This window comes from Mizuhopecten yessoensis, unplaced genomic scaffold (genome assembly GCF_002113885.1).
Source record: "Mizuhopecten yessoensis strain PY_sf001 unplaced genomic scaffold, ASM211388v2 scaffold3355, whole genome shotgun sequence".
NCBI classification, from domain to species: domain Eukaryota; kingdom Metazoa; phylum Mollusca; class Bivalvia; order Pectinida; family Pectinidae; genus Mizuhopecten; species Mizuhopecten yessoensis.
In genome coordinates, this window is record NW_018405003.1 from 158,372 (window position 1) to 180,700 (window position 22,329).

The 22,329-nt window shown below is 37.0% G+C and overlaps 2 protein-coding genes across 2 annotated transcripts; both read left to right on the forward strand.

Moving 5' to 3' along the window:
- The first annotated feature begins 79 nt into the window (after nucleotides 1–79).
- Nucleotides 80–8,219, forward strand: LOC110447426 (GTP-binding protein Rheb homolog). The gene is made up of 8 exons (XM_021493112.1): nucleotides 80–209; nucleotides 1,439–1,510; nucleotides 3,233–3,300; nucleotides 3,880–3,962; nucleotides 4,262–4,318; nucleotides 5,105–5,164; nucleotides 6,010–6,091; nucleotides 6,675–8,219. Exons 1-8 carry the CDS (start codon nucleotides 161–163, stop codon nucleotides 6,762–6,764), a joined length of 561 nt encoding a protein of 186 aa, XP_021348787.1. The 5' UTR covers nucleotides 80–160; the 3' UTR covers nucleotides 6,765–8,219.
- Nucleotides 8,220–19,374: 11,155 nt separating this feature from the next.
- On the forward strand, nucleotides 19,375–21,926 carry LOC110447424. Its single transcript, XM_021493106.1, has one exon. It carries the CDS (start codon nucleotides 19,636–19,638, stop codon nucleotides 21,334–21,336), a length of 1,701 nt encoding a protein of 566 aa, XP_021348781.1. The 5' UTR covers nucleotides 19,375–19,635; the 3' UTR covers nucleotides 21,337–21,926.
- The last annotated feature ends 403 nt before the right edge of the window (nucleotides 21,927–22,329 follow it).

The window sequence follows — 22,329 nt, forward strand, 5'->3', positions numbered from 1 at the left end:
GTATTGGGTAGTATTGGGTGGTATTGGGTAGTATTGGGTGGTATTGGGTAGTATTGGGTAATTAGACGCGCCGCCAGAAAATGGTGTAAAATTGGAAACAGAAACAATAACGTATTTTAGTCACCAAAGCAGATGTAACGAAGCTTGAAAGTACACAAAGATGCCGATAAGACAAAGGAAGATAGCCCTTATGGGCTTCCGATCTGTCGGTAAGTTTATGACATTGTAACTCTCCATGTATGACTTTCAACTTTTGTAGTTCATGTTTTCTACTTTTCATTTCATCGTGTTTCGAATATCAGATTTTATGTGCTGGAACTCTGCCAGATACAAGTAACTTTACTCATAACCCTGTGATAAGTCTGAGCACTCAAGATGTTGTCGCACTTAAGGAAGTTTATTTACGTTACCATTAATAGTTAACATTGTGAAATAACGTAAACAAGTGCGTAAATTAGACAACTAAGATTGATTGTAGTCTAAAAATAGACCCAAATAGTTTGCTGCATAGGTACATTGATATAAATATTGAATATACACTTGCGTAGCTTATAAAATATTTAATATGATATAAATGTAGCATATAAAGACTTTAACAAGAACAATTATAACAATTAACACATTGTAATATGAAACAAGAGGGAGAGTATTGTACATGTGCTTCAACCAGGGATCGAACCAGCGACCAAGTGCGCTGCTCTGCCTATTGAGCTATAAGGGTATTCCCACCTAGTGTGATTTTTTTAGTTAATAAAGAAGATCTAATTTTATCGTAATAAATGTACAATTATATTTAGCTGCCGAACCACCTATCCCCCCCCCCTCCTTTCATCCTCAAACACCAAAACAACCCAGAGGTTGTCACAACAGGGAGAGCTACACACACTTTTTGGTGGGAAAGAGAGTAATGACTGCACAGTATTCTCCTCTTTTTCAAATGTAGTGAATTCCAGTTCTCCCTCGAACACAATAAGAACCCAGGTTCTAACTCCCTGTCACCACAGGCCTAGGGAGGGCCAAAGACACCATTTGGACCAACGTTCTCAACTTCCCAGTCTGCTGCTCTACACACATAAATATAGATTACTTATAATTAGTCAATATTCTCTATAAGACAGCAGTTACGGGATATTTTGTCTATTTTTTGGGGTGGTGCAGTGGATAACGCACTCGCCTTTCACCAAGGCGGCCAGGGTTCAATTCCCCGATCGGATGTGAAAACATATGGGGTCAGCTGCCAGACCACTTGGGTTTTATCTGGTTTCCTCCTACATTAAGTTCTGCTGCGCATGCATGCTAACATCCGAGCCAACAAGAGTGATTGATATATATTTATATATTATATATATATATTAATTTGAAATATTTTAATTGTTTTATAATGGTTGTAAAACAAATAAAGTTTATATAATAGATAAGTATTTGTTTTATTTTGCAGGAAAATCCTCTGTCACCATACAGTATGTTGAGAATCACTTTGTGGACTCGTATGACCCGACCATAGAAAACAGTATGTGTATCACAAGGATATAGACTGTGTACAGAGAAAATAGTCTGTTGTCATTTAACTTACAATTTTAGGATATAGTGAGAACACAAAATATTTTATTATTCCTCAACGATTTTACAGCGTGTCTGATTGGTTTAGACACATCACATGACAGGGCTACAAAACATCGGGTATTCCTCACACGATCCATTTTCCCTGTCGAGTATCCCTCTCGGAACCCATCGCAAATTAGTGGACGAGTTGTCTCTCTTTGTTAGACTCTCTAACGCCCGATGTGTTCCGGACGACATCCAAATATCAACAATGGCTGCGAACGGGAGATTCCACCTCCCAACAGCTGAAGAACTGGAAGGGCTATAATTGTTGTTCAATTTGATGTAAAATCAAAACACTGACAGTGATAGGTATTTGTAGTATATATATGCTACCAGACCTAATGAAATAAGGGCGAACAGGTCAGTCACAACAGTGACAACACAGGGGATCATTGCATTGCCTAAGGTTGATGTATTGTTGTTATATGTATATAACACAGACGCCACAGATGGAATTTTGGAATAATAAAACAGTTATTTCCCTGGTGTGAGGGAAACCTGAAGAGTTATTCCCCCTCCACAAATCATGTTTCCCTTGGGCTCCGCCCTCGGGAAACATGATTTATCTCGGGGAAACAACTCTTCAGGTCTCCCTCACACCAGGGCAATAAGTGTATAATATTTGCTATTAATACAATGGTGGTAACATCTTGCTAACCATTGCATGATCCAAGCTTCGATTTGTGGAAGTGAGGGGAAGGGTATTGGTTACAGTTATTGATATAATATATCAATTATGTGATTTGGTGCTGTACAATGTAGATATAGACTTTGAGGCCTGAACGTGTTGACAGTTATTTTAGGACATATTTCCCTTATCTGATGACCTTGGTATCCAGTCACCAACAATCCCAATGTCCCACTTTCCATGGTCAGACACCAATATAATCCTGAATTGTCCCACTTTCTGTGGTCAGCCCCCACTAGTCCTGTTGTCCCACTTTCCATGGTCAGTCACTTACAATTTCAATGTCCCACTTTCCATGGTCCGTCACTAATAATTCAAATGTCCCACTTTCCATGTGGTCAGTCACTAATAATTCCAATTTCCCTCTTTCCATGGTCAGCCACCAATAACTCTAATGTCCCACTTTCCTTGGTCAGTCAGTAATAATTCCAATGTCCCACTTTCCATGTGGTCAGTCACCAATAATTCCAATGTCTCACTTTCCATGGTCAGTCACCAATAATTCCAATGTCCCACTTTCCATGGTCAGCCACCAATAATTCCAATGGCCCACTTTCCATGATCAGACACCAATAATTCCAATGTCCCATTTTCCAGGGTCAGCCACCAATAATTCCAATGTCCCACTTTCCATGGTCATCCACCAATAATTCCAATGTCCCACTTTCCATGTGGTCAGCCACCAATAATTCCAATGTCCCACTTTCAATGGTCAGCCACCAATAATTCCAATGTCCCACTATATATCCAACCATTGTTTTTGGATACATATTTATATATCCATCTTCTATTCAAATGTGTCCATTTATCCAGGTCTTGGGCACTTTGCATGTTATCTCAGTACTTCTGTGGGAGGTGGGAAGGGGTGGCAAAAAGGGGCTAGATTATAGTGAGGTTTGGAAGTCTACATTCACTGTATTTTATGTTTTGTCCTTGCAGCTTTTCAGAAAAACCATAAGATCAATGGGCAGGATTACGTACTAGACGTTGTAGATACAGCTGGCCAGGTACTGTTGCTACATAATACAGATACATTCCACAATGTTTTAGGTGCTATCATGTTTAACCTTGATACTAGATAGCTGATTCTGACAATTTTTGAAAAGGGAGTTTTGCCTGAATTTGTAAAAAAAAATGCAGTGAAAATCATGTTATATCCTACATTTGTAGGGTTTTCATTCTTAGTATAAAAAAAAGTCTGCTTCAGTTTCTGAATTTTTCTCCTGCTGTCTGAGAGATTTTCTACAGTGAGACAGATACTTAGACTGAATGGTCCTTACGTTTGCCAGAAGTACTCACTCTTTAAGGGGTGTAAAAACAATTAAAGCGTACAAATCCCTCTGATAGGGTATGAGTAAAGAGAGGATCCAAGGATTTAAAGAAAGCTATTAAAAAAATACAATTTTGACTCTAATAGTTGTGATATAAATGCCTTTCTTCGCAAAGAAACTGCATCCTTGATAAGAAAATCTTGAAAATTTAGGAAGATACCTTAAATCCTCTGCAACCATAGTAAAAAAATCACATTTTTTCTGTAGCCAAATAAATACTGTTCAGTAAATCAGGTTATAATTTTGTCATTTCAGGATGAATATTCTATTCTACCTCAGACCTATTTCATGAGTGTAGACGGTTATATACTGGTATACTCTGTCAACTCACGGAAAAGGTAAGTTACCACATGAGTATAGACAGTTATATACATGTTTACTCTGTACACCTATCTTAAAAATTATCTAGATCGCAAAGTTATGATCTGTGTAAATGTAATTTTCTAATTGTGGGTCAAAAATGCAAAAATTTCAGCCGATGTAAACCGCAAATAATATGGTACTACATTTTGACGAAAAAGAAATCCCAAGTTTGATAACGTACCCGTCCAAATTCCTGATATAATAAATATAATTCTATGACATGACAGTTGAAGACCTGAGTTTAGTTAGTCATCAATTTTCTTTGTATTTGCAGCTTTGATGTTGTCAAGATAATTCATGACAAACTGTTGGACATGAAAGGCAATATAAAGTAAGTTGGCACTGATCATATGAGCACCTATGTGTTACCGCGAACATGTCTATAATAGTGAGGTTTAGAAACTCCTCTCCCGATCACCTGGTGCCATGGGCAACATGTGAGTCTGATGTCACCTCTTGTACAGTATATTAGTGATAATAATAATGATATACAACTTTTGATATAGTGCTCTATCTAGCTAGAATAAGCCACTCTAAAGAGCTCTACAGTACATAGATATACAATTTATACATTCAATACAATTACCATATATATTAATCAATACATTTTTTGGGAAATTCACAGGAGCAGCCTTATCAGGCACTAACTACTAGTCCTATGCCACCTGGCTAATATCTCCCTATGTGTGTATGCCTGCATATGTGCTGGAGATATATTGTGTTCTGTTTGTAGTAGGACCATGCTTCCAATGGTATCATTTATAGTGCCACCTCACTTGAATGCTACAGCATAGATACGGCAACATCCACCCCAGACCATTTTATACTCCACCTGGGTGGTTGGAGTTGTGTGGGCAGGAGAAAAACAGTTTCTCTGAATGTTCAATGCATACAGTGGCTACGGGTATCGAACCCCAGCTGCCTGCGTGGAAGGTTGGTGTGTTAACCACTCGACTTAAATACGACTTGATTAATTGATTATTGAAATTAAGCACTTTGGAATTAGTACACGAACCTCTGAAATATGATACAAACTTGTTAACAGTGGTACGATAGGGGTATTTTGTTAAACAGTTTCACTTATCTGAGGTAACAACAGGAGTTATGTCCCTTGCAGGGTGCCGGTTATACTGGTAGGGAACAAGAGGGACGTGGCTGAGCAGTTCCCCGGTGAGAGGTATGTATAGTGTGTAAGACCATGTCACCGATACCACTAGTGGCCGAGACTATCTTGTAATGTTACAATCAATAGATTATAAGAAGATCATTCCAGTTTTTAGACTATGCAACATTTTTGACAACTTTGAAATGTCTTGTGAAGCCACAGTTAAAATACGCAGGAGTAGTATGGTCACCATACAAATTAAAATATGTAGACAAACTGGAAAGCATATAACGTCACGCTGCGAAGTATCTACCTGGGATGAAGGGCTTAGAATATCCAGAAAGATTAAGGAAATTGAATCTACAAACCCTTAGCATATAGGACACTTCGAGAAGACATGATCGAATTGTACAAGATTATAAACAGAATTTATGATATAGAGGCATGTACTTTTGTTAAGCTTTGGAGTGAGGAATCGGTCAGAAATAGTAAAAGAGGAAACTTGAAAAAAATATTCCCGGATCAGTCGAACAACATCCCTGAGGAGGAGAAACTATTTCACATTTCGTTCAGTCAAAACCTGGAACAATCTTCCGGAGGACGTTGTAGATAAACTTTGGCAGAATGAAGAACTTAATATAATTATACGGCAAATGCAATTAACACTGAACTTTAACTTTATATTATACAACTGTTTAATTTTTGAGTCTTGTGTAGTGGAGCTCTATCTGCTCCTGTATTGGAAACAAACATTAACTTAATTTCATTTTTCAATCAGAAAGAAACAGTCTAAAAACCTGACATTGATCTTTGTTGTGAAAATTCCTGGCTGCTATAATTGTACAAATTGGGATATGCTGCAGTTGTCTCCCTTGTTAACATCTCTTCACATGTATTGTCGGTGTTGTGTCGTACAGGGAGGTATCAGAAGACGAAGCTAAAGGACTTGCCAGGAAGTGGGAGGTTCCGTTTATGGAGACGTCGGCCAAGGAACACGAGGTCTGTCACGGTCTCCATCTGATCCCTGTAGCATGCATTAATGTAAAGGCTTATAACTTTCTCATACAGCCTATTCTGTAATCAGTAGTATGGGAGGGAGTTAAGAGGAAATTTCCCAATTGGAGTAATCCAGAGTCTTTAAACTGTCCAATATCATGTCTGTAAACGTGAAAATTCTCACACATGTATAGTCTATCTGACTGTTTCCTTTTAAAACCATTTTTGATGGGGCGCCCCATCATTTAAAACTTAAGGAGATAGTCAGTTATTCCACACTATCACTGCAGGCTTTAGATATCCTGTGTTCTGTTTATTTAAAAAAAAAAATGCATGCCACAAAAATGATAGATTTTAGAGCTCTGGGTAAATTAAACCTATACAAAATGTGCAGGTGTGATAGTAAAATCAACACCTTGTGTTAATATTGATGCTGATGGTACCCTGTCTTAGTCTGACATCTGGGCTCAAATTGCCTGCTGCTCCCTCTTTACCTGTATTTGGGATTACAAATAGTCATAAGAAATTTGCAAACTGTAGCTATTGAAAAGACTTATCTCTGACAGTGTAAACACTTGTTTTGCAGAGTGTGAAAGAAGTTTTTTCCAAAATCATATTGGCAATTGAGCGCCTGCAAGGGAACGAGCCGGAGAAATCCTCGTGTCTACTGTCCTAGTGATCGTATAGAGAAACCAATGTATAGATATAGATATATATATATATATATATATATCAGACAGGACCATACGACACACCTGTCCACACCTGGGTAGGAAACTAATTTGGGTATCATTTGCCTTGCCAACAGGTGAATTTTGTCTCGTTAGTTTTTGTTTTATTGATGATGACTTTAAATTTGGGGTTTTGTTGAGTTTCACTATTCATTTACATTCAATTATTTGTTGTTGTGAAGTAGGATTTAGTTACATAAGGTTTGATAAGCATTGTTTACATTTCATGCTGAATGCAAATCAGATACATACATATAGCAGGCTTCCTGGTAGATATGTATGTAATAGATTTGTGTTCATACCGCGGACATTGAGAAAATGTGTTCAATCCTTATATTTATACAGCTTTTCATAGGACAATGAAATAATATTTATAGGCTTTTCTACTGAACTGATATAAGTATAGGTTGGCTTATTACCAGACTTGGGATTTGTTTAAAGTTAAATTTTAATTATGAAAGACTGATGCTATATGGAAAAAAGATAATAGTTGTTTTTATTTTTATCATTCTGGCACCTTTCACTTTTCATTTCTCTGGCGGTATCTATAGAAAGTTCAGAACTTGTTCGATTCTGGAAACATAACTGAAAGGCTTTGTATTTTTCAAGAAAAGAATTTTGCCAAAAATTCAGCATATTAAACCCATCATACATTATTGAAAGTCTCTTGTGGATTAGCCCTTTCACCCCTATGTAACTTTAGTAGACTCTACCATGCATTGATATGGATGAGTCCATTATGGTCTACAGTGGTGAACAGTTAGACACACACAGTTCAAGCTGAATTTTTATTCACATTTCAAGAACAATATCAATAACAAGAGATATCTTAATAATGTTCCTGGTGTAATATTTGTTTCGATTATTTACAAAATAAGTAATGTACTAACTCATTCACCCTTGAAGACTATTTGAACTCTTCCAATTCAAAGGTTGGAAGAGTTCATTATGAAATTGCAGGGCTGAATGAGTTAATAGGTTTATGATAAAAATAGTAGCACTTATGTGATTGTACTGGATTAATTATCAAAGTGATTGAGCCGAATTGTACCACCAGCAATGATTATCAGAATATATTTAGAATTGTATTGTGGGAGCATCTGTTGTCCTTAAATATACTGTTGTTCCAGCAGGCCTCATACCTCGTGTTAACTACATGAAACAAACTGTAACTGACAGTTCAAAGACCCAAAACCTGTTGGCAGGACGATGAACAAGGTTTTTATAGTATGGACAAGGTTGTAGCATGTCATTGATCCTGTTAAAACCTCACAATTTCATTATCAGTCTTCTTAATACAAGTTTTCCATCTGGTCAGACTATATGAAATTGATATGAAATAATATGTAAATATTCAAACAACATCAAATTTGCCCATTGTGGTGTATATACATGTAATTATGTAATTATGTACACACATGTAATTAAAATATATATAAAATGTATATATACATGTAATTGGTATATGATTTAAAAAACTTTTACTTTTATTTGTTATTCAACATCATTACACTGTGGATATAGTGTCGGAAACTATCAAAAACATTCAAGTATAGACTCATGCGACAAATTGATACATTTAGTCAAGTTATTTATTGTTCGTTTTCATTCCATTTGAATGAATTTCCTGTCCTTGAAAATCATTACTTTAGGCTTGCTGTTTGGTGTTGGTCGATCATTTCCTGTTTTAGTTTGATGATATGCAGTTTTACATTGTGCAAATCTTCTGATTTTGATGAAGGGTATAAATATAATTTTATTTCCAATAATAATTTGTAATGTAGAATCGTAAAAAAAAAATATAGTATCCACAATGAAAATTTAGTCAGTAATTTCTAATATGATGCCTGTCATATATTTTTAGGGCTGTAAGGGTTAGAAAATATGCTATCTGGCTAAAGGAATTATCCAAACCATGGATGCTCATATTTCTATGTGCTATCATGGAATTAGATTAGCTATCTAAGTTTGTGGTGCTATATGTAAATTTATATTTACACCTTTATAGCATTGTCCCTTTTTTAATGAAATTTGCTTAAATTTGTTGGTTTTTTTTTGTTGTTTTTTTATTCTTGAATTAACAAAAGGCAAAAACTACAGACACAAGTAAAGTAATTAGTTGATGTGCATTTTATAGTATGGCTTGAAATGTCTGAAGTTTCCTATCACAATTATGTGGAGAGAAAAAAATAAGAAAAGGCTGTCGCACTAGATTAATGAACAGTTGAAAAGTTTTGCCCAAAGTGTTCGTTTTAATGGATTTAAGCTGATGAAATAGTACTCTTACAGGATCCCTGTACCACTGCCCAAGACTAACTAAGTGTTGGAAAAGGATTTTTCCTTCTGGCATGACTATATATAGCTTTGCTAAATCATTTCTGTAAAAAAAACACACCTTGTAGGACTTTTATGAGAAACAATAAGAAATGAAATATGCAAAATGTAAATCAGCAACATTATTCTGAGTATAAAAAGGTCAACGGGGCCAGACCGGGATTTGAACCTTTCACTTCATATTGTTATACCATTACTCTAATTGATTGAGCTATCTGGTCAACAGAAGTGTCCTGGCTATACTGTACTTTAGAAATATCCAAACAGAAGTTAGGGGGAGGTTTCTGTGTATAGAGAAAACAACAGTGCAGTGGAACAGAAATCTTAACTTTACCATAACCCGATTCCTGGATAATTATTTCAGTCCTATACAGGAATCTTAACCTTACCATGATTTGATTCCTGGATAATCATTTCAGTCCTATACAGGAATCTTAACCTTACCATGATCCGATTCCTGGATTATCATTTCAGTCCTATACAGGAATCTTAACCTTACCATGATTCGATTCCTGGATAATCATTTGAGTCCTATACAGGAATCTTAACCTTACCATGATCCGATTCCTGGGTTATCATTTCAGTCCTATACAGGAATCTTAACCATACCATGATTCGATTCCTGGTTAACATTTCAGTCCTATACAGGAATCTTATCTTTACCATAACCCGATTCCTGGATAATTATTTAAGTCCTATACAGGAATCTTAACCTTACCATGATTTGATTCCCGGATAATCATTTCAGTCCTATACAGGAATCTTAACTTTTCCATAACCCGATTCCTGGATAATTATTTCAGTCCTATACAGGAATCTTTAACTTTACCATAACCCGATTCCTGGATTATTATTTCAGTCCTATACAGGAATTGTTGTAGTGTCTGCAAACTGTTTTTATGTTAAACTTGTGCTAACGTGTAAATTCAACTGTCTATTAAATAACCCATTCACCCCTAAAGTCACATTGGAACCTTACCTAATCAAAGACTGGGCAAGTCCAGTGTAAAAATACAGGGGTGAATGAGTTAAAAGTTATTATGTGCCGACTTTCAGAAAATCTATTGTTATGTGATGTCTCGCACAGAATCTGTTCCGACCCGTTAAGGATATACACTACCTTGCACATTGTACGTGTACTTATGATTCGTGAAACAGTTATATCCCTTAGAAATGTGTACAGAATTCGCTAACAGTTCATTACACATATTGGACAATGTTGATCAGTGCAGACCTCTTTTGAAAAGGAGGAACACCTCACATTTAGGTTGAATGCCTCCTTAACACAAATTTAGAAGTTCATTAACTTATTCAGCCCTGAAGATGCATTTGAACTCTTCCAATTCAAAGGTTGGAATAGTTCATGATGAAATTTCAGGGGGTAAATTAGTTGAATATAATGTGCAATGTTAATCAGTGCAGACCTCATTGGAAGAGGAGGAACACCTCATTGAATGCCTCCTTAACACAAATTTAGAAGTTCATTAACTCATTCAGCCCTGAAGACACATTTAAACTCTTCCAATTCAAAGGATGGAATAGTTCATGATGAAATATCAGGGGTGAATTAGTTAAATATAATGTGCAATTTTGATCAGTGCAGAACTCTTTTAAAAAGGAGGAACACCTCACATTTAGGTTGAATGCCTCCTTAACACAAATTTAGAAGTTCATTAACTCATTCAGCCCTGAAGACACATTTGAACTCTTCCAATTCAAAGGTTGGAATAGTTCATGATGAAATTTCAGGGGGTAAATTAGTTAAATATAATGTGCAATGTTAATCAGTGCAGAACTCTTTTAAAAAGGAGGAACACCTCACATTTAGGTTGAATGCCTCCTTAACAAAGATTTAGTACTGCTGATGCCAAAACACAGAGCACCCATGCACACTAACATGATATGTGTACGTATCTCAAGATCAGTATGTACTCTTTGTTTTCTTGTGGAAAGCTTCATGACATTTTATAGTGCTTATCAGCAATATGCTTATAGAACCCGTTATTAAATGTACCATGTAAGATTTGAGCGTGTGGTTTTTTCTTCGGGTTATTATTGGATTGCATTTAATAAATTTGATTTAATGTTGTCATAGTGCTTGTTTCTAATTTCATATTGTAATGTAATATAAAGGCCGTGATCAGGTCTCTGGTTCGAATGAATTTTGTGTACTACATGTGTATATATATATACATCACCTGTTGTGTATTTGTAGATGTAGATCTACTATTTAACTGTGCGGTGGTTCTCAGTATTAAATCCAGAAACTAGGTTTTTTGCTGATAGGTTGTAAATCTAAGTTTGCAGTTAGGGGTAAAATGATGACAATGATAATAATATTCAATACGGTATGTACTTTTCTTACATTTGTTGCGAAAAAAGAGTTTGAGCACTATGACCCTCATTTTTATTTTCAAAAAAAGGTCATCACCCTCTTTCAGTATATCCGGGGTTGGCAGGTATGATATTGTGAACTATCAGATGGTACCTTGTATGTATCACAGTATATACAATACTTCCATGATTTGATATTGTCTACAGTACCGTGAAACTTTGTCTGATCAAAACCAATGTTTGTTAAGTGTTATCCTTTGCTCTCCACATGTAATTACTTTATCTGATATGTTGTGTACTAATAACTATTGTTATAATAAATTTGCACTCAAGATAAAAGGCGAAATAGGCAAAGTTTAACTGCAACACAATGTCCTAGTATACAGTGTTTCAGCTGCATTATAATGTTAAAATTTTACCATCAAGGAACTGTTGATTTTTGTTTTAAGCCTATTCCAACATTATTGGATGCACGGAAGAACTTAATCTTCATTGGCTTATCATTAATCATATATAACTTGTTGTTTTTAATAACGTGCTGTGCTAATTCTGAAACAAGCCAAATGGTTGGAGGAGAAAACATTTAGACAACTTTTAAATAAGCACATGCAATGCAACACTGATTGTACTAAATTACACACGAGTCTGCCAGAAAACAATGAGTGTACTGTAAACAACATTAAAAACATTTTAACTGAAAAACGGGGGAAATACTGCCGTCAATGGATCCCTGAAGTGCTGCGGTTTATTGTTCATGATTAATGTATCTCTCAAACTAGTCCAANGGGGAGGGGGGGGGGATGTTTAGATCTTTCTCCTGTACATATAATATAAATAGAGCTACAAAATACCCAAGAGTTGTCTGGTCACTGACAATTTAATATGGGCCAGTTGTAAAATATAGTTACTGCTTAGCTTAGTTTGAGAGGTATTAGAAGGATAACACTTACACTATAGTGCTGTAGTTGTCCAAGATATCGTGGCCTTTTCACCTCGTGTTTGCGCCTGCTTATATATAAATTGCTTCATTTTATGGTGGAAATGATGTATTCACAAGGTTTGAAAGCCGCAAGAGGAACCATCAGAGTTAAACATCACAAAACGTCACAGGTAATCTAAAGATAAATTGCCATGTATCTGAATACATGTAATGATTAAGGATGAATTTCTCATTTCGCAATCAGTTCTTCTCCAAACAGTAGAACTTAAAACATTTTTATCACAAATACAAGTGTTTGACTGTAGCTATATAGGTGTTTGTTGTATTTTGTTTTAAGTGATTTAAATATCGTGTAGCTAGCTGGGTTTATAAATAACTGTTTGCTCTTACTCCTACAGAAACTTATTAGTTTCTTTGGCCACTTCTTCATATTACATAAACGCTTGTCCCATATGCATGTGGAACACTTTATGGAAAACCTTGTCTCTGCTCTTTCCAAGGGTATGGCTTTAGTTTGTGTAAATGTTATCTAGAAACTTTGCTATATTAAATGTTTCTTGCAGTGTCTATGTCCTGTTTTACCCAAAATTCCAGTTAACAAGTGGGAGAAAAAGAGTCGATCAGTAGGTAGGTATGTGGGATATGGATGTTCTACCCTCGTATGTATAGTCAGAAGCTGAAGGCGAGGGGTAACAAAATGGGTTGTCAGCGTGTTATGTAACAGAGGTTCTGACACCAAAGTCTGCACCAGCGGATATGAAATCCATATCCCACACACCTAGATATGATAAACTCCATTAGTAACAGTTCTGTGTATGTGTTGATCGAACTAGTGACTTTGAGCCATATAATAGGATAGTGTGGAACACTGTCTGGCTGTACTTCTGTGTACATTATATACCTATATTTCTATGAACCATACTTAGATTTTTCTTAAGTTTCCTTTTCATATTTCCAGTATGTTATCATCAATCTCAGATGCCTCCCTTTTGAAGGTCATTTTTGTAGTTTCAAATTTGCCCATCTTGGCTCTTTTTTGTATTGTTTTCGTTTAGCCATCTATATATAATCCGGAAGTCTTGAGATATTGATAAATTATCATTTGATGACATCACATAAGATCATTAAACAGAAGTCCATACATAGGTTTATTCACCGAATAACCTAGTGATCATTTGAAAAATCAAATAATTTCACAATGAACTCATTCACCCCTGAAATTTCATAATGAACTATTCCAACCTTTGAATTGGAAGGGTTCAAATGTGTCTTCAGGGGTGAATGAGTTAATACAAACACTGGGCAAATTTGTTGTGGTAGGCCAAGGTTTAACATTTTAGCTTGACATAAATAGGTTTGTTTGAAGTGTGCATTAAAATGCTGATGAGGCTGATATGTGCAAGTGATAATTGTTAATTTCTACTAATGACAGTGTTTTTTTATTTAATTAATTAATGATTGCCAGCCTGATGTTCATATCATTGTACATAAATACATAATCACAATAGTTTTATGAAAGAGTTATCTCCCATTCTGAAACAATTCTTGCATGCTTTCAGTTATATAACTCTTCCTACTTTGAAGGGGGGTCTATCCAGCACAAATTTGAAAAGATGCCCCCTAACAATGTATTTACTGTATTGTACCAGTCATAAGCCCATGCTCGGTAATAAGCCCATGCTCGGTAATAAGCCCATGCAGATGATATGGCCTAATCTGTCAATACTGTGAGGCACTCTATATTGTAGAATTTCGGGAATGAGTTTTCTTGACTTTTCACATGAGGTAATTGATTACCTCCTTTGCAATAAATATAAATTAATGCGGACACATGGGACTGTAACATGAACCTTGACGCCCCTTTAATATATCTATTTACATATATATATGTTCTAGAGGGGAGGTAAATATCAGCACAAGTATAGTCTCCTGTGTGTATTACAAAATAATTGGAGGTTTGTTAGTACGAAACCATTTCAGTCAACATCAAAGGATTTTACACTTAAATTCAATTATTATCACATGAAGTTAGACAAGGCACATGTCAGGCAACATACATTGTTGTTTCTTTTTGGCATTTTAGTATTTTCAATGATATGTTCAGTATTTAAGGAAGGATTTTTTTGTGAAGTTCAAGATGACTATTTTTCTGGAAGTGATTGCTTTTAAACAAATATAGTGTGTGTCACTGGTCATTGACATCACAGCGTTTCACCGTAAATGTTATCTGGCACACTTGTCTTATTGAACCAATCTGATATCCATATCTTGCATATATCTGGCTCCATACAAGATTTAGGAGAACCGTGTTAGTGAATGAGAGAAATTGCAATTGAATCGTTACATGATATGTAGGCCTTTGTTTATTCAAGAATGTGAATTGCACAGGGGCCAGACATGTTATAGTGTGAAGTGTCTGACCCCTGTAGGTTTAATCCTAGTGAAGACTATGTTAGGTCGGATGTTATTGAATTTGTTGTGTTGCAGTGTGAATGATTGTGAGCCAAATTAGGAGGAAAAGGTACAACGAAGTCAGGAATTTACAAAGGGAGATAACTATATATTTGCATGTAAGGAGACAGAGTTCTTTTACAAATAATCGAAGTCAAATTTTGAGACCAAGTCAAATGAAATAAAGAGACCATGAGCTAACTTCAAAACCAAAATGTCTTGTCTGAGCAATGTTTCAATTAAAGCTCCTTGAACTTAAGTGATATTAACGTTCATGATGACGAGTTATCTCCCTTGTTTATAAGTTGTACTGCCACATGATACGGATACATTGTAAAAAATGTATGTCATTCATCTACCACTAATAAAATGTAGATATTTTCCTTGATTTTGACTTCTCGTTGTCGATATCCGTCGTAGCTAGAAGTATCTTAGTCCGAATTATTCTGACGTTTTATCGACTTTTTTCATACGGGTCTGTCGTCGATTAATCGACGACAGACCGATATGAAAAAAGTCGATAAAACGTCAGAATAATTCGGACTAGAAGTATCTGTGCTGACACCTGTTCGTTGTTCGTGTTTCGGCATTCCCCGTGTTGTCAACATTTCAAATTGCGTGGCAGGATGTATGAAGGTGATGTATTCTCATCACAGGTGCTAGATACAGACCTACGTCACTAGTACTATAGCCGAGAGTGGTTGAATAATCATCTGGCAATCAATGATAACTTTCCATCTGTCTTCCATCTGTGTTATAATCAATAATGACGGACAGAAATTTGAGTAAACCTCGAGCTCGCGCATATCATCCTATATGGAACAAAGTGTCATACTTTGAACTATTTTAGTGCATTCTTGTAACAAAATGTATCAAAATATCGAAATTAAACAGAAAATTTAGTACATTTGTACTTGATTATGCAGACAAGTTTAAACTTTTAGGGTGTGTTGAAATTGGAATATAAATTGTATATTACTTCAGTAGTCAAAGGAATAAGACAAGGTTCTCCAGATTGACTTTCATTGTTGAAACACGTACTGTATACATGTAAATCTTTCACCTTTCCACCTCAGAAACCCACTTCACTTGCTGAACGACCTCGGGTGTGTATTATAACCAGTAAATACCTCGCTCTAAACTGGGATTAGCATCTTAAGTACAGTAAGGCCTCCTGGCGACAACATTATTGTACACTAAATTTGATCTATGTCGGCATATCCAAGGTCAGTGTGGTTAGATCATGATCAATTTTCTCACAACGAAAATATCTATGATTATTGTTTTTATTACATTTTTTCCAGTGAAATATCGGATTCTATCAACTTGATAAAACTGATATCTTTCAAACTGTGATAAATATCGAAAGTGTGAAAAAATCACTTTTTGGTATTGACCAATCATAACGGTATCTTTGTTCAGATTCAAATGAAGCGACGGTCGAATAAGTGGTTGTTATGGTAAATGTTTAGTGCACACACTTAACTTTTTACATAAATAAGCAATTCATAACTTTTTTATAAGCAATTATACCAGAAAATAGCAGAAAACGTTGAGTATCCCATTCAAAATGGCGCGCAGCCTTGTTGTCAAGCGTGTGACGTCATTAGAATATGGCGCTTATTATTACGCTTCTGATTCCCAACCTTTTTTAATGCATTACATTTTTCATGTTTTATGCTTTAAAAATGTAATAAATAGACAATTTAATGGTGTCTTCAGTAAGCTAATAATTTGATAATTTATTATATATAATATTGTGAAAAATATCAATTTATTAGCCACATTCGTGAAATATATTTATTAGTACTGAAGACACCATTTAATATCCTCTATATAGAAAATATGACTTGTTAGAAACAAAACTAATTTACTCTTAGCGTAAAATTTCCTAGCCTCATCGATTTTGTCAAGCACTGAGACGATTCATTTCAGGTATCGATTTTACAAAATACCAGAGAAATTATAAAAAAAAGACATGAAATTTAATTGAGTAACGAACACATTTATTTCACTGATGATTGGGACACACAACAGATGAGAGAACGTTTCTGATACTACAGGTGGAAAAAAGACAAGAAAAATATCATGTAACTATTACCGCATAATTTGATAATAGATACAGCATACCAGAAACCAATATCGCTGCACAACGTAGCTGTTTCGTCCTTCTAGGCCTCATCGTTGATGCTAGGAACCATCGTTGATGCTAGGAACCATCGTTGATGCTAGGAACCATCGGTGATGCCAGGAACCATTGTTGATGCTAGGAACCATCGTTGATGCTCGGAACCATCGTTGATGCTCGGAACCATCGGTGATACCAGGAACCATTGTTGATGCTAGGAACCATCGTTGATGCTAGGAACCATCGGTGATGCTTGGAACCATCGGTGATGCTCGGAACCATCGTTGATGCTAGGAACCATTGGTGATGCCAGGAACCATCGTTGATGCTAGAAACCATCGGTGATGTTAGAAACCATCGGTGATGTTAGGAACCATCGGTGATGCCAGGAACCATCGTTGATGCTAGGAACCATCGGTGATGCTAGGAACCATCGGTGATGCTAGGGGCCATCGGTGATGCTAGGAACCATCGGTGTAGCTAGGAACCATCGGTGATGCTAGGGGTCAAAACGGTGCAAAACAAAATTGGTCTAAACTGCTTTTGAAAATGAAGCATTTTGCGTAAAACCGTTCTGTTACAGGAATTTATTAGGCGCCCACCTTTGTACCATCTTCATTAGTTCTTTGTCAGTTCGATCTTTTCTCTTCTTTCCTCTAATCTTTTTGATGAGTCATGTTAACAGTAAATGCACCTTGAGGTAACTTTTGATCTAAACTTAATACTGATGTGTATGAAAGCCAACCTTCAAAGTGAGTTTGTCATTTCATATATTTACTACTACAGTATTTAATGTGAAAGAAATATAATCGATCATTGTAATATATGAGAAAGATCTGTTTAGTTCTTCTTTTAATCCATATTGTTTTTATGATCAGTCTCAAAATATAACATGACAACGAGGGATCAAGGGAACCTACATTTAAAATTTGAGAAAGATCCCTCTGGTACTTCTTGAGAAATATCGACAACAAACTTTCACTATCAAAATCCAAGATGGCTGCCTGTCGGCCATGTTGTTTATCTGATCAGTCTCAAAGGTTGCCATGCACAGCTAAGGACCAAGGGGAACCTACATATAAAATTTGAGAAAGATCCCCTCTGGTACTTCTTGAGAAATACCGATAACAAGAATTGTTTAAGGACGGACGACGTCAGATCAGATGATGGTGGGCTAAAAAAAATAGAGAAGTACTTTTTAGTTTCAAATAAATCATGAATAAAGTTTGTATATCATCAACCGTGCCACGACTAGCAGACTATGAATACCACAGGGACCTGAGAATTGGTTACAGCTACATTTGGACCTAAACTAGGGTGTTCAGAGTAATTTTACATGTTTTAGGGGTTTAGATCGACTTTCGATAAAAATTACACCCCCAAGGTTCATATATAGTAGAAGGGAGGAAAGCTATCTATTTCGAAATGTTAACACTACCTTAATACCTATAACTGTCTTGCTTCAAAAACAACATTTCTAGTTGATCTACGGGAAAATGCTTAGTACCGTTGGAAATATGGATAATTTTTCTCTTAAAAACATCCTTTATACACGTTAAATGTATTCTTCTTCCGCAGACATGAACTCCGTTTCCTCCAAAAGTACACGCCATTTCAGAGTTTCAAAGGTTTTTCGCAGTCCGCCTGCCACTTTTTCAATATTAATGAGGTTGATGGCAGCGCGTGCCGAAACATGCTGTGCTGGTTGGTTTAGCGCAAAAATGGCTGCACTTCCAGCCAATCACACCACGGGTCTCGGCACATGGCTGACGTCAACCTTATTAATATTAAAAAAAGTGTACTTTTGGAGGAAACGGAGTTATTGTCCGCGAAAGGAGAATACATTTTACGTGCATATAGGAGGTTTTAAAAAAAAATCTCCTACAATGTATATATGATACTTGGGGATGTCATTTTACCGAAAGTCGATCTAAACCCCTAAAACATGTAAAATCACTCTGAACACCTTAGGTTAGGTCCAAATATAGCTGTAACCAATTCTCAGGTCCCTGTGATAAATACTACAAGAACGGTCGATCAAGCGCTCAACTATCTTAATCTTGTTTACTATAACCATTACGTCATGACTGTTGTTTGTTACACACAAAAACACACCAAACATAGCTACACAGAATTAATCATTGAATTTTGACCTCTCAAGGACGCGTCCTTCATAAAAAATACACGATTTGAGTAAACACTTTTAAATACAAAGATTTGTGGGAGATAATCCGCCTGATTTCCTTCATTGTAAGTGTACGATATTAAGCCCATACTACGTCATAGGGTTAATGTGTATTGATCTCTGCGTATATATATATAGTTTGACCAAAGACAGCTACCTAGCGTGTCCGGTATAAATACTCCAGTCACGTTCTGTCCAGTAAAGGTGACGGCAGGCAACACACATGTACAGGCTGTAGTATCGCTGGCCCTGCTGATCGCAAATCTATATAGATACATGCACATTCGACGAAACTTGGAAGATATCATACAGACGTTTCCTAGTGTAAAACTATGAACTTCAACCAGATATCAACATATTCAAAACTGTGATACTGGATTTTGACGAGAAATTTTGATTTACGATTCTCACCACAGAACTGAATTTGGTTTTGAAATATCTACAATGGCTGGGAGACTCGCGAAGAACGTAACAGAGGAATTCCTGACATGTCCGGTGTGTTTAGAGCGATTCAAAGAGCCCCGGACATTGCCCGGATGTGAGCATTCCTTCTGTCTTGCTTGTCTAGCAGGACATATAGACCGAACTCTATCAGACGACACATTTCGCTGTCCGGTCGATAGAGCAGAAATCAAATTGACAAATGACGTTAAGGATCCCTGGGTCATTGCAGCTAGCTATGACGTCAACCCAACACTGGATGGATTTTTACGTGTTGTTCACAACGACATACGACGAAATAGCGACGCTCCATCATTCTACTGCTTCGCATGCCAGACGTTGACAACTGCCGAGGCAGCGGTAGAGGGGCACAAGGGCGACGACTGTGAGTGCATCAAGCTATCCAAGGCCTATACCAGAGTCTTACCGTCTCTCGTAGGCTACAGACAAGATCTGGAAAAGATGCTTCGCGAAACTGACAGGTTGCGCTGGCAGAAGAATGGAACAACAGGCCTGTCAGAGTCTCAGCAAGAGGTACTACAACAGATCGAACTGTACGAATCCAAACTTGAGACGTTTTACATGGATACGAAGGAAAAGGTGAGTTTGCTGAAGGGAGAGGTCTTGGAGTACGTTGTCGAACAAGATGTCGGCGAGGTTGAAGATGACATGGAAGCGGTTCGAGATCAGATCAAAGACGCGTATATCGACCTGAATGACGCGATTGACGACGAGAACATGGGGTGCCTGTTGATGTCATTCTCGGACATGAAACCGAAGATTACAAAGCTTCGAAAACGCCTAAACTCTACACTCGGCAAAAGTTCACGTAACTGTAGCTTCGAGTTTGTTCCGGATCCAAAACTACAAGAGCTCTTTCACAATCAGCTGAACTTCGGTACGCTGCATTCTATCGAACACTTCAATTTCAGTGGCCAGCCTAATCCAAGCGAGGCCTCCCGCGTTAACTTCTATGACGTAGCCGTTAATGGGAAATACATCATCATTACAGATGGTGAGAATGGTATCATCAGGCGCTTCCTTATCGACGGAAGCTACGTCGACAGCATGTCAATCACCAATCCCTGTCGGATCACCTTCACAGCAGAAAGCGAAATCGCTGTCACTAGATTCTTCAAGAAGAAAATAACAACAATAACCCTCGGTAGAAAAATGCACGTGAAAGATCACATGAAGACCAAGCGTTCCTATGTGGGGATATGTTTTCTCAGTCACGACAAATTCGCCGCAACTTTCTACAGCGACGATGAACGATCCGGAATCGATATTATTTCTAAAAAGGGCGAAATTCAACACTCGCTTCTCAGTAACACTTCCGGAGCTGGGAATGACCCACTCTTTCTAGTCCCTATGTTCCTGACGAAAACGTCGAACGGAAACATTGTATTCTGTGACTTTAGCGATACCCGCCATGTCATGTGTGTGAGTGACGCGCTTTCGCCGCTGTGGTGTCGTCAAGTTGAGAGCACGCCTTGTGGAGTCACGTGTGACGCAGACACGGTGTACGTTAGTTTGCCGGATGCGAATCACGTGATTGCACTCGACCAAAAGGACGGCGAGAAATTGAGAAACATTGTAAAGCCAACTGATGGGGTGAAACGTCCGTACGCGACGAGCGCGTGCGGTGGAGAACTTGTCATTACAGAGGACGAATCCGACAAGATCCATATATTCCGTGTATGACGTCGTAATTTTATGTAAGTCATGAGAACGTTGAATAATGGTATTGCATCTACGGGAGGTCCACAGAGCATTCCGTGCTTGACATTCGGAATGTCCCATCCGTGTTTGGCGTCAGGAGGGTCCGTATGCTGTCTAGGCTAGACGCGTGGGTCGACTGCAATATTCATAATTACTGATTGCACATGCCTTCCTCGTTTGCCACCCACGTATTTAGTTCTGTTGATGCGAGAGGACAAATAGAGCAAGTCACTGCCAACGTGAAAAATGAACAGACTTTGGAAACTACGTGTAGGTCTGTGATAATTGCACAAAGAAAAATACAAGTTAAATAGTTTATACACACACATGTTCTAGAGTCATGAAGCAGTGTTTAGCCCGTCATGCAAGTAGTGTCAGATTATCAAATGTAATTCATTCTGTTTCATTTTATATCATACCCATGTTGCCTATGGGTATACTAATGCGCCGGATTATACCCTTGTTGAGTTACATATCGTTGTGTGATGTATATAGTATACATACATGTATATATACGGGTGTTGTTAAATGAATGCCATTTGATCACTGTATTTGGCAAAATATTAAATGAAAGCGTTTTTAATGATATCATGTTTCTTCGTTGTCATTTAACGTATCGAGCTATTACTCAAGTAATCCATAGAGGTTCCCAAACGAGTACTGGTTGGTTATAATGTTTAACTCGAGTTAGTTAATTTAATTAAGTTAATTTTAGGACACACGGTTTGCCGAGTGTCCTGTTCAATTTTAAAATAAACTAATTTGAGTAACATAAACATGCTAACCAGCCCTCACGAGTTTTCGGACCTTCTCATATACCGACATATATTGTCGCATAAACCACTCGGAAAAACGTGATTGCTACTTCCGCTTGAAAAGTATTTGTCATGAATTATGATATAGCAGATAATATCGTATTTGCGATAACGTAGCTTTCCGACGACGAGAGATTTTTTTATATATTGCGGCAGAGGA

Bases quoted from the DNA above. Each gene is read 5' to 3' on its own strand.
- LOC110447426 (XM_021493112.1), top strand. From the start codon at position 161: ATGCCGATAAGACAAAGGAAGATAGCCCTTATGGGCTTCCGATCTGTC. The intron at 3,301-3,879 runs GTACTGTTGCTA...TTGTCATTTCAG, and splicing joins TTGTAGATACAGCTGGCCAG to GATGAATATTCTATTCTACC. The intron at 3,963-4,261 runs GTAAGTTACCAC...TTGTATTTGCAG, and splicing joins TCTGTCAACTCACGGAAAAG to CTTTGATGTTGTCAAGATAA.
- LOC110447424 (XM_021493106.1), top strand. From the start codon at position 19,636: ATGGCTGGGAGACTCGCGAAGAACGTAACAGAGGAATTCCTGACATGT.